This window comes from Delphinus delphis, chromosome 1 (genome assembly GCF_949987515.2).
Source record: "Delphinus delphis chromosome 1, mDelDel1.2, whole genome shotgun sequence".
In the NCBI taxonomy this organism is placed as follows: Eukaryota; Metazoa; Chordata; class Mammalia; order Artiodactyla; family Delphinidae; genus Delphinus; species Delphinus delphis.
The window spans coordinates 19633490-19646406 of record NC_082683.1 but is presented as its reverse complement, the minus strand read 5'-3'; the positions used below and the strand labels follow the sequence as shown (position 1 = coordinate 19646406).

The window sequence follows — 12917 nt, the reverse complement described above, 5'->3', positions numbered from 1 at the left end:
TCTAAGTGGTCTGAAGGCCTCACGGTCAGGTGTGAGGATGCAACAAAAAAGATGGCAGTCTTTGACTCTGGAGGGGCACTGTCAACAGGTGCATGTTTTCCAGGAGCACACGGAACTCAAGGACAGGAGAAGGCAAAAAGTTCCCATCAATACATGGCAGATCCGTGCATGGGAATTACCAGATTGCCCCTAACTACAAGTCCTTCCTGCAGGAGTCCAGTTTTTGACTGGTGGGGTCAGTGGGGGATGGAACAAAATACAAGAGTAACAGAAGGGTCAGGTGCAGAGGTTACAGACTGGTGAGCCAATCCGGCCCATGAACATGTTTGTTTCACTCTCCTCCACATGATGCAAAAATAAATGTTGTGGAACTGTGAGATTTCACATAAAGACACCTATTTTGGCATCTCCTCTGAATATCAGAAGATTTAGCAACACTGGGCCTGCAACCCCACAGCAACACCTGGCTGGGCCGTCTGGAAGGGCATGTGCTTCCCAACTCCCACGTGCCGGGTGCAGTACTGAGTACGAACGATGCCAACCCCGGCCCCCTGCTCACACCTGTGCCCTGCCTCGCTCCTGTACGTGCCGGAGTCCGCAACACCCTCTCTAGAGCCAGGGGGACAGTAAGGGCAGTGGTCCTTTCCAGTTCATTACACTGTTTCTGTTTCAAATCTGTTACAACACTCTACCAAGAAAGGTGAAACGTACCTTACGAGAGAGAGGAGTTGTCATTCTTTCCATAAAAAAGAAACTAAAACTTGCTTTAATTCTGAGAGTCCCAGCTGACTAGAAAAGAGGTCTAAGAGATCCCAGAGAGATTTGCACAGACTGAAGTATACCCACACTGGCGGTCAAAGTACTCAAATAGCCAGTTTCTAAATGGTAGTGTGAGTAACATTTAAAGAATACAGTTCCTTTTCCTTGGAGCTCCGCCCCTTCAGGGAATCCACCTCTAATTCCCTTAGCTGGAAATCTCAGTTCGTTATGTGCCAGCAGGGGTACTGACTCAGAATTTAACACAACATTTTATAGTAGTTCCTTCTGAATTCTAGGGAGGTAACTTTCTAGCTGGCTAATCAGAAATCCCTGTTTTAGAATAAACTCTCAGTACTCAACATAAAAATGTTTCTAATGTGGATTCCCCCCACCAAATAATTTGTGTTATTTCATAATTTATCCATACAACATAGATAATGATCTTTTTTGATCACCTGGATATGCAGACTAAGTAAACTGCTGGCTTAAATTCATTAATGCCTAGCTCCTAAAGTGCTGCTTGGTTTTCAAGTCACAAAATAGGCCTGCTTAAGTATAAAATTATCATGCTTCTATTACCACATTTATATCCCAGAATATTATAGTTTTAAATCACTGCAATGGTTAAAATAAATTCAAACTATATTATGAATTAATATAATAAACAAAGCTAACCAAATAAAACCTACAGGTACCTTAAATATTATGAGCATGGAAGAAAATGAAAATAAATCAGGTCCAACAATGTATATCTGCTCAGAAACAATGCTAGACTAATATAAATCAAAAACATGTTTCCACAGAGACACTGAACTTACTAATAAATAGAAATATGTCTCTACTACTTTTTTTCACTTAATAATTTCCAAAGAATTTATTTTCACTTAATAATTTCCAAAAAATTTAGTAGCAGCTATATCCAACATATTTAATCTAATTCTTTCTGAAATGTCACGTATTTTTACTAAATTTACCTCTCAGCTAGAAATGATACTGTTACAAGTAAATGGTCAAATGCACCTGTGGAAGCGGAAAGGCCTACTTTGGCAGCCACCACGCACAAGGAGAGTGTCAGGCAAGTCACTATGCAGCACAGGTTGTCAATGCAGGTGACAGGTAGCACACGTAGGGAAAGCAGCCAGGGTAAAGCCCCAAAGCCCCAATCACTGTCTCCCAAGGTCATATTTTCTTCCACAAACTATTCCTGACACACAGCAAAATGTATTCAAATGCAAAAGAAAACAAACAAATACACCATTTTCTCTTTGGCACCAGAGATGACATACAAGCAGTCAATGCATTTTCTAACCAGGGGGATTTCCTTGGAGGGAAGTTTGGAAACATGGAATCCAAGCTCTCTCTCCAGCTACCACAAAGACAAAGAGAATGGCTAGAGCTAAGGGGGAAGAGAGAAGGCAAGACCCACCAGGAAAGATGAATAAGACAAGGCAAACTGAGATTTCCTCCGAGTTCTTGGCTGACATGTGGCTTGTGCCTGGATTCCTTGGCCCTGAGGAACAACCAACTCACTGGCAGAGCAAATGGCTTTTTCAAAAGTCCCTTGGAGGAGTTTTCTCCCCTTGCCCTGTAACCTCCTCACAGCCTGGAAAAAAGTCCTGACAGAGTACTTAATTTTAAAACTTTCTGGGAAATACCAAGGAAAAGGGCTTAGAGTGGAAAGTCCTTCTATTTTTTAGAAATAAAATCAGTAACAACTTACTCAAGAACAACAAATAGTTTGACACTGGATGGCAGGTCCTTGGCCTGGTCTAATGTAATATTTAGGTTTTCCACCTTCAAAAGCCTTTGAGTTGCACTGCACTGCATCTTTCCTCCCCCTGCCCCCATCTAGTATTTTCCCTGCACAAAGGTAATATTCATTCAACAAGTATTTACTGAGCATCTACCCTGTGGCAATCACTGTGTACTGTGGCAGACAAGAAAAAAGGAGGTCCCTGCCCTGGTCGAGCTTACATTCTTTTATGGGCATAATAAGCCCGTGTAAAAATTCAAAGTATGTAGAAATGGACAATGTAGAAAGTAAACATCTCCTATAATCAGCTGCAATTGACCATTTGGTGTATACTATTTCAAATAATTTTCTGTGTATATAAGAATGATACCTAACCATATTTTGTTAATGGTTCATACCATATGATCTGTTTTGCTATTTCCGCCCCTTTAACAATCAATATTGGGGTGTTTCCATTACCTTCTTTTAAGATGAGTTTCCACCTTTCAAGAGACTCCTTTGTAACCTTCCCCACTTAAACTACTGTGATTTCCCACGTAGGACTCTTTAGGGACTTGGGAGAGGGCTGGAAAGGTCCATAAAAGGCTACCTCCCCCTGGAGTATCTGTCTCAGGGAATGCTCGTGGGCTCTTCCTCTGGAATTGACTGCTCTGTCTTGTTTCTTTCCCATAGTCAGGTCTCAACTTTGGATTCTACCCTCGCTTTGTGCCTACAATCTCTAAGATGACAAAACAGGGGCTTCTTGGATTATCTTTACTCTGCTCTTTTGCACAGCTATTCACACCAAAATCATACTGAACCCACTGATTATTAAAAATCAGTATCTAAAAATATGGCCATTTCCTTTCAATGGATACATAATTTTTAATTGTGTGTAGACACCTTAAAATGTGGGAAATGAAAAATAGGAAGTAGTGTAAACTGTCTGTTGTTTTTCTCCCAACAGCAAGACCACACTAAGTAGCCTTCTATAAGGCAGAGGTTACATGACAATCTCAAATGCTGGTGTCTGGAGACAAGATTAAATGCAGAAGTACAAAGACTGAGAACTGCTATTCAAACCACCTGAGCAATCTGTGGCATCAGCAAATCCTGTCAAAGAAGAAAGTTGGCTGTTGTTAGCTTTTGCTATCTTCGTCCCCCTTAAGAAAAACATAAAATCATAAAACATAAACACAAAGTTGATATGGGCTAGAAAGTGGAATGAAGACCAGTGACATTTTGCTCACCTACCAGCTTAACCTAGAAAGAGATGAGTCACAAATACTCATATCACAGCTACTAAAAACACAATCAATATACTCACGGATGGATCAGAACACTATTTATGAAGTATGTTGTCATTAATCTATATGATCCCAAAATATTTCCCTAAGACCCAGATCTAGTAATATAAGTTAGTTCCTGGGTATGAGTGTAAGTTAAACACTCCTCAGTGTCAGTGAATGAGTTAAAATGTCTTAAAGTGCTTCTCTATCCCTCCTCTCCTCCTCCCTCCCCTCTGAGTCAGGGCTATCACACTTGCTTAGTGATTACTGGAAAAATCCTGATTACTGGAAAAATCCTCCTTTTCTCCCAAGGCTCTCAAGTCTCCAAATAAGCAGAACTGTATGAACAAACTAACTTATAAGTAATAACATTTTGGTGTGCTTAAATAACCAAATGAATTCAGAGAGGAAAAAAGAGTGACTTTTCAATATATGAAAACATATCCCAGATTTCCACTTTCCCCTGAAGAAAACCCACCCCCACCCTCACCCTCAGAACTTACCACCATGGCCACGCCCACACCCCAGCACCTCAGCACTTCAAAGCAGTCACTGGTGGCCCTTCCTCAGGGTAAGTTGATGGTTACATCCCCAATCCTAAATTTTCCAATTCAAGGCTCTTGGCTCTGCTGCTGTCAAGCTAGGCCTACCCCAGATTTATTGCTAAAGGGCAAATTTCCTGCTGGGTGGCTCTAGGCTATCTGAACCAGACTAACTCCCACGTAGCACTAACCAGAACTGAATTCTCAGAGACCCTGTAAGCTTTCAAGGGTACGACTGGATGGCCCCCTTCTGTTCAGAAATAAGTACACCCCTGTGTCTTTGGCAAGAGCAAGAATTTTTAAAACACTTAAAAGAGCATATCTCTAGAAAAATGTAAAATTAAGTGAGTTCTGAAATCCTAAGCACTTCTTCTGTAGATTTTAGCCACGAGAGCATAAAACTTAGCTCTGGCGCCCATCCTTATGTCAGCTTTAGCTGTGTGTGCATTTAAAACAAAAACACAAAAACACAAAATGTTTTTAAAAAACAGAGAAATAAAGCAGGTTGATAAAACTTTTTTTTTAAGCAGCATGGTATAACAGCAAAGGCAGAAGTCAAGAAATTTCGGTTCCGGTCCTGGTAACTACCACTCTAGCTGGGTTACTTGGACTAGCCATTTACTCTTGTAAGGCTTGTTTACTTCTCTGCTAAAAAGACAGGGTTGGGGAGGCTGGTCTAACTGTCTCTTAGAACTCCTGCAGTTCCAAAAAAAACACGCATCATTCTAAATTCTACTCAGTTTTGTAAAATGCATCTCTACTAGGCAAACTGTGGACACTTTTCCTTCATGACCCTTCACACCAAACATTATTCAACTATGTTAAAGAGTTGATATCTTATTAAGAATAAGCACTAGAAACAAGAAAGGTTAATCTTCTGTCTTGAACACAAAAAACAAAGAAAGAAAAGGCGGGATGGAAATAAACCAAGAAGAGACTTTTGCTTCCACATTTCTACAGAATATGATCACTTTACATTTTGTACTAAGTTTTAAATTCTCTCCCTTAACCAGGAAATTGAAACAAGTAACAAACCCCAACAAGAAACCCCACAGTCTTGGGCTGTATTTGAGAGGGAGCTTTGTGCCAAGTACAAACAAAAGTGTTGGCTCTTCTGCTTGTAGGCCCTGAAACTACAGGAAAGCAGCTCAGGTGTCGCACCCTGACCTGCCGGATCTTAGAGTGACCACTGAATGATCACACAGACCTGCCATGGAATATTCCACATCAAGTGAAAACCAGTGTTAGGCTAAATTGGGAAAATGATTTCAATATAATTTAGGTGAAAAAAGCAGGACACAAAAACTACACAAACACAGCGAACAAACTTATGGATACCAATGGGGGAAGGAGGGGGGGGGATGAATTGGGAGATTGGGGTTGACATATATACACTACTATGTATAAAAAAGACAACGAATGAGAACTTACTGTACGGCACAGGGAACTCTTACTCAATGCTCTGTGATGACCTAAATAGGAAGGCAATCTAAAAGAGGGGATATATGTATACATATAACTGATTCACTTTGCTGTACAGCAGAAACTAACACAACACTGTAAAGCAACTATACTCCAATACAAATTAATAAAAAAAAAACTACACAAACACTATGGCCACAACTATATAAATTTAGTTGATGAAATACAACAAAAATTTAACAGTGATTTGTGTCATATATTTCCTCCTTTTTCCACCTAAATTTTCTATAATTTTTTCACACTTAAAATATTTTAAAATTGACCACTGAAGAAAAAAATTGAGCAAACCTCACTCTAATTTACAGGATTCCTTTCTAACCCAGCACTTACTTAAAATAACTGATCTTCCTCATTGCTTTTTTGTTTATGTCTAGTAGTTTTTTCCACATCAGAATTAAAAATATTTTTCGCTACCAATATTATAAGTCTGTTTCTAAATAACTTGGGTAAAGAATTCAGAAATCAAGCTGGCAGAAATTGGGTCATTTTGTAAGATATGTATTTCTCAAACCAAAAGAGGACTTTGGAGTGGCTTTAGCAAGTTCCCAAACTTTTCCTGGGAAGGAGCCTACAGGCAACACTTACTGCCAAGTTCCCCACCTTCCCCCACCTTAGTGGATCTATCAGCATACTTTTTTTTTTTTAACATCTTTATTGGAGTATAATTACTTTACAATGGTGTGTTAGCTTCTTCTTTATAACAAAGTGAATCAGTTATACATATACATATGTTCCCGTATCTCTTCCCTCTTGCGTCTCCCTCCTTCCCACCCTCCCTATCCCACCCCTCTAGGTGGTCACAAAGCACCGAGCTGATCTCCCTGTGCTATGCGGCTGCTTCCCACTAGCTATCTATTTTATGTTTGGTAGTGTATATATGTCCATGCCACTCTCTCACTTTGTCACAGCTTACCCCTCCCCCCCCCACAGCTTCAAGTCCATTCTCTAGTAGGTCTATGTCTTTATTCCCGTCTTACCCCTAGGTTCTTCATTGACTTTTTTTTTTTTCTTAGATTCCATATATATGTGTTAGCGTATGGTATTTGTTTTTCTCTTTCTGACTTACTTCACTCTGTATGACAGACTCTAGGTCCATCCACCTCACTACAAATAACTCAATTTCGTTTCCTTTTATGGCTGAGTAATATTCCAAAACTACAAATAGAACTACCATATGACCCAGCAATCCCACTACTGGGCATATACCCTGAGAAAACCATAATTCAAAACGAGTCATGTACCAAAATGTTCATTGCAGCTCTATTTACAATAGCCAGGAGATGGAAGCAATCTAAGTGTCCATCAACAGATGAATGGATAAAGAAGATGTGGCACATATATCAGCATACTTTTTCTGTTACGGGCTAGGAGTAAACATCTTTGGCTTTGCAGGCCATAGAGTCTCTGTCGCAGTTACTCAACTCTGCCACAATAAAGCAGCCATAGACACTATGTAAATGAATGAGCGTGGCTATGTTCCAATAAAACTTTTTTTTACAAAAACAGGCAGTGGGCCAAGTTTGGCCTGTGTGCAGTGGTCTGCCAGCCTGTGGTGTACGGCACACTAGAGAACATCCTTGGAGCTTGGCGAGACGGTGAAAAGACCTGAAGGACTGCTTGCTCCTTCACAGGGAACGACCATCGAACCTTATTTTGACAGCCACACCGATCTCCAAGAATTCTTTGAAGGTGGTGTACTAATGAATATTCCCCCAAAATCAATGAACTGGTTCCTCAAATACAGTAGTTTTCAACCATGATACTGAGACAGACATAGCTATGTAGAATGTGCTGCAATTAATTTACTATTAATAATACAGTACTGGTTTTCAAACAATTTTTAGAAAAAGCTTTATAAAAGGGATGATCAGTCTTATCCTTATAGCCAGCCTGGAACTATACACAGCCTTGGGTGTACCTGCAGGAGCAAAGGACTCATGTACATACTGTCAGCCTATGTACGTTTGCATCAGAAGCAGCCTTAGAGACCACTGAGCCCAGCCCTTTCCATCTGAAGATAACAAATCCACTCTGTGACTAACAGCTCAAACATGTCAGGTTTGGATCCGTTACAGTCTTACTAATATTCATCAAAACATACATGAAGTCAAGGAAGAAGAAACAAGAGATAGCCAAGAAGGGCGAGGGACAGTGTGATAATTCGCTAGGATAGATGTCCTTTTCCTTTTATAAACTTTCATTGTTGTTCATCATAGAAAAACTTGAAAATGCATGAGAGAAGAAAAATTAAAAGCCCCCATACTATCATGGAGCAATTAACTATTGTTATCATTTTGGTTCCTTTCCCTTCAAATCCCTTCTCTGTGTATATTAGAAAAACAAAATGTTTTTAATAAGATTGCTTTCTACTTTCTTCATGAAATATTATGTCATAAGCACTTCCCTATATTATTTAATATGGCTCAAAAATATGATTTTGTAATTTCTGTATTAAACATCTATGGAATAGATGGACCATAATTATTTAAATTTCTCCCCTATTGTTGGATATTTATATCATCTCTTTATTTTTTATAATATTATATTAAAAGTTGAAAATAATCCTATGGAAGCTTATAAAATTATTTAAATATAACGTTTTATATTTAGGTATTTGACAGCAGGTATTGCCTAAAGCAGAGTAATATCCTGGGGCCCTTCAGATCAAGGCACATCAGAGGACACATTAGAGACCACAGGAAGAGGTATATACCCCAGGAGCAGGCACAGGAGCACTGGACCCACGACTGGAAAATGGGCCATCTGAGACCTTGAAATTCTTTACTAAGGCAGATCAGGTAGTAGAGTCAACCAACATGACAAGTGGGGCCCAAGTGAGGTGGTATCACAAGACTGAGCCTTGACTGATCTCTCTCTGCAACACCCTACAGAGGAAAACTGTTTTGACTTGACTGCTATTATTAAAATTGTGTAGGAGAAAGGATGTTAAAAAGATGGTGGCAGATGTTTCATTTATAGCATATAGTAAATTTGTGGGATATTCCCTTTGACATAGAAGGTCAACTAATTGGTCTTTCTCCCATGGGCAAATGGAAGAGAGTTCTCTGCTGAGTGTTTTCTCTGCAGAGTATGATGGGGCAGAATGTCAAAACAAACAGATGTGGATGCCAGCCTGGCATCAGCAACAGCATGTATGCTTCCAGAAGTGGCAGAGGGCTCTGAAACCTCTAGCGACTTCAGCAGTAGAACCCACATATATTTCCCTTCATCTAGCTGCCAATAAGAAAACTAAAACAAATTAATAATCTAATTCATAACACTAGAAAAACCTTCTCTCATAAATTGTCTGTTCTGAAGCAAGCCAAAGGAAGAGGAATAAAGATAACTTAGTGGAGGGAAGAAGTTACAAGTGCACTCTTGAGTTATGTATTTTTAAAAAGCTCCTTGAAATAATGACATTTACAGCAACATGGATGGACCTAGAGATTATTCTACTAAGTGAAGTAAGCCAGAGAAAGACAAATACCGTATGGTATCACTTATATGTGGAATCGAAAATATGATACAAATGAACTTATTTACACAACAGAAAGAGACACACAGACATAGAAAACAAACTTATGGTTACCAAAGGGGAAAGGGGGTGGGGAGGGATAAATTAGGAGTTTAGGATTAGTAGATATAAACTACTATATATAAAATAAACAACAAGGTCCTACTGTATAGCACAGGGGACTATATTCAATATCCTGTAATAAACCATAATGGATAAGAATATGAAAAAGAATATATATATATATATATAACTAAATCACTTTGCTGTACACCAAAAAGTAACACAACACTGTAAATCAACTATACTTCAATTTTAAAACATAAGGAGAAAAAAATAAAAAATAAAAAAGCTCCAATTCAGATCTCAGTTTCCAAATGGAAAGATATGAAGTAAAATGAACATATGTGTATTTTATAAAATACATAAAATACAGCAAAATTAAGTCTGAGCCAGTCAAGGTAATACAACGTTACTCTTTAACTTAAAGATGGGGAAAGGAACATTTCTGATTAAAATCCATGTCTAACACTGTGCCTTGAACAACATGGGGTCAATCCCAGTGTAATTTACAGTTGGCCCTCCATATCCATGGTTCTTCCACATCTGCAAATTCAACCAACCAAGGACTATGTAGTGCTGTAGTATTTACTATTGAAAAATAAACACATATAAGTGGCCCCATGCAGTTCAAACCCGCGTTGTTCAAGGATCAACTGTATTTACTTATGGAATTTTTAGAAAGAGATTATTTTTCAAACCTAACTTTCCCAGAATTATTTGGGGGATAATTCATATTTTAAGTGGACAATCAAGAACAAGTCCAAAGTGGTAAAGGACAACTTTCTCCACCCCCACCCTCATTTTTCTATCTATCTGACAAAGATTTGCATGAACAGGACACACACTCTTCTTTTTGTGTCTATGCCACAAGAACTTTGGATACGCAAACAGAAGAGGTCAAGGACTAAATATATGCCTCTCAAAACCATGAGAAGAATCAAGTTACATGTAAATTTGTCAAATGTGGAAAGTAATCACTGTCACCACTCACTCAGAACACTGGAAAGAGCTGGAGTCAATGCTTCTGGACAACGGCACAGGTGACCAACAAACCCATGTGAAATAAACACTGAATGTCAAACACCACAAAGTTAGTTGTCACAGTATCTGATCACAAACAATTCCTACAGGCATACTTGGAAGTGTGTTTTTCAAGACCTAAGTCAAGTTTATGGAAAGCGTTGGTAAGGTCACAGCACACACACTTACCTTACCAGTGCATCTGGTTTGCTTAGCTGGTTATTAGGAATACAGTTTTCCATTAAGTCCTTGTGTGCACTTGGGCTCTTGCTAGGGCATTTCTGCTTCTTCTCGTTTTTACTAGATGAGGAAGGAATGCTCCCATTTGTGGCGCTGTGACTTCGAGGTGAGGAGTTCACAACTCCACTGGCATTTTTGTAGTTTTTTGAGGAAGCAGTGCATGAGTCCTCTTTCAAGAGATTTTCTGTACTTCCCACGAGATCATTATTTAATCTTTTACTATTGATATGGTTTTCCATATACTCAATTTCTTGTATTTTAGAGTCTACAGGTTGTAGAATATTGTTGTTATTTATTCCAAGGTTGTGTTTTTTGGCATCTTTGTCTTTTTCTTTCCCTTTTTCTCGGTATTCTATCTCTGGCAAAGTTGTGGAGAGTTTTTTATTGGCTGGGATACCTCCGTTGTGGTGTATGAGGATTGAGGAATCCATATCAGGTAATCCTTTGGCTGCTACAATACCAAAAACAAACCAACAAGCAAAAAAAACCCACACTGGAATATTTAGTTGTAAAAAAACACAATGGATTGATTCAATAAACTGCATCATCTACGCTTAGAAACACACTATATTCAGTTGCAAACTCATTCAGAAGCAATAACCACACCACGTTATGCTAACTTCAAGAAGCAAATCCAAGTAAATTTGAGAAGCTGCACATTTAGAAAATCGCCATCACTTATGAACACCAAGCCATTAAAGTTTTGGCCTTGAAAATAATATGAGGATTTTACAATTAAGTCATACTTCACTTATCAGTCAAATCAAACTTGTCTATCACGGGGGTGATAGGGCACAGGCACATCATACTCTTAAAAGGTCACATTTTAAAAGATGCTTAGATTAAACAAACTTAATAATTTTACTGCAAAGAAAGAGATTAAATGAAACAAAAAGGTGTGATGTTAGGATACAGGGCATCTATCCTCTGTCTGGACTTTATCATTAAAGTAATAAGAAGTCTATTATCATTTACTAGGCCACTTACAAAGAATTTTCTGTATCAGGTCTACATATTCCAACTTGTCAAAGTCTACTTGAAGAGATAATTTTGCACCACACCAGATAATAAGATTTTGTCATGTATCAACTAAAAACATGACCCTCTTAAACCAAAGAAAACTGGTATTGCTATCAATTCATCTGTTGAATTGGTTATATATTCATGAGAGAGGTTGTATTAGAAAAAGGTCAATCTGAGATCCATGTTGCATTATACAAACCATTTAAAGTGAGACCTAGCCATCTTTGCTCTATTCAGAAGAATTCTGACTTATAAAACAATTCTATATGTTTACATCTCTATCTTGCTTATACTTTGGTTCTTGGTTTGCTTCAATTACAAATGCACATAGTTATATACACTATTTTGTTACTGAGAATAAATATTTTAAAATATTTATAACAAATAAAATATTAAAATAGAAAATGAGCTATAAAAATGAAATATATAAAAATAATAAAATAAACGTATTTAAAAGCACATGGCCTTCAGACACTAGGTAGAAAACATCACGCACATTCTGTATTTCATGACCAAACAAAGCAACAGCCCTGAAGAGGCACACCAGAAGACAGGAAAAGCCTTGGTAATTTTCCAGAGCCCTAGCAACTTTTCTGAAAAAAAAAAAAAAACAAAAACAACTGACAGACAAAATAATGACTAACCTATTGAGTCAATAGCTTTAGAGTAAAGACCTACCTTCCTCAGCCTCTTTTTCTTGCTTTTGTAGCATTTGTTGCTCTGCGGGGAGGGCTTGTTGAAGAAGCTGCATGTAAAATTCGTTCTCTTTTTGCACTTCCTTCTGCTTCCTCAACCGCATTTTGTAGCTTACATAACTTTTGAAGCCAAAGCCCAAAGTCACCACAGGGTACCCAATACTAGAAAGAAGACAATCCCGCCAGTAATTGTAAGTTAAAAACAAACAACATGTGCATCAAGTACATGAGGACACCTATGACTGAAATTAAGAAATTCTAGATGATGATGATAGTTGAGCATTCAGTAAACACACACGTAGTGTGTAATGCATGCTGTGGAAATCAGAGGCAGCTGGCACATAGAACAAACCCCCAGGGAACAGCAGGACTGCTGGACCATAAAAGGCTGCCCATCAGACTTTGGCATTCTTCAAATGAACTCAAGGAGTTACCGTAGGGACTGTTGGATACAGTGGCTAATGTCTTTGATTAACATTGAACTGCCTTATGCATGATTAGAACTTAGGCATCTGTATGCTTTTAAGAACTAACAGGGTAGAGATTTTATGAGTGGTC

General features: G+C 38.5%; 1 protein-coding gene across 1 annotated transcript in view; it reads right to left on the bottom strand.

Moving 5' to 3' along the window:
- Positions 1–12917, bottom strand: part of MACO1 (macoilin 1) — a 57885-nt gene that overhangs the window by 22215 nt on the left and 22753 nt on the right. Inside the window, exons 5-6 of the mRNA XM_060016634.1 lie at positions 12343–12521; positions 10591–11092 (exon numbers count right to left, since the gene is read on the bottom strand). Of these exons, the coding sequence (XP_059872617.1) occupies positions 10591–11092; positions 12343–12521 (681 nt within the window). The remainder of the gene's footprint in view (positions 1–10590; positions 11093–12342; positions 12522–12917) is intronic.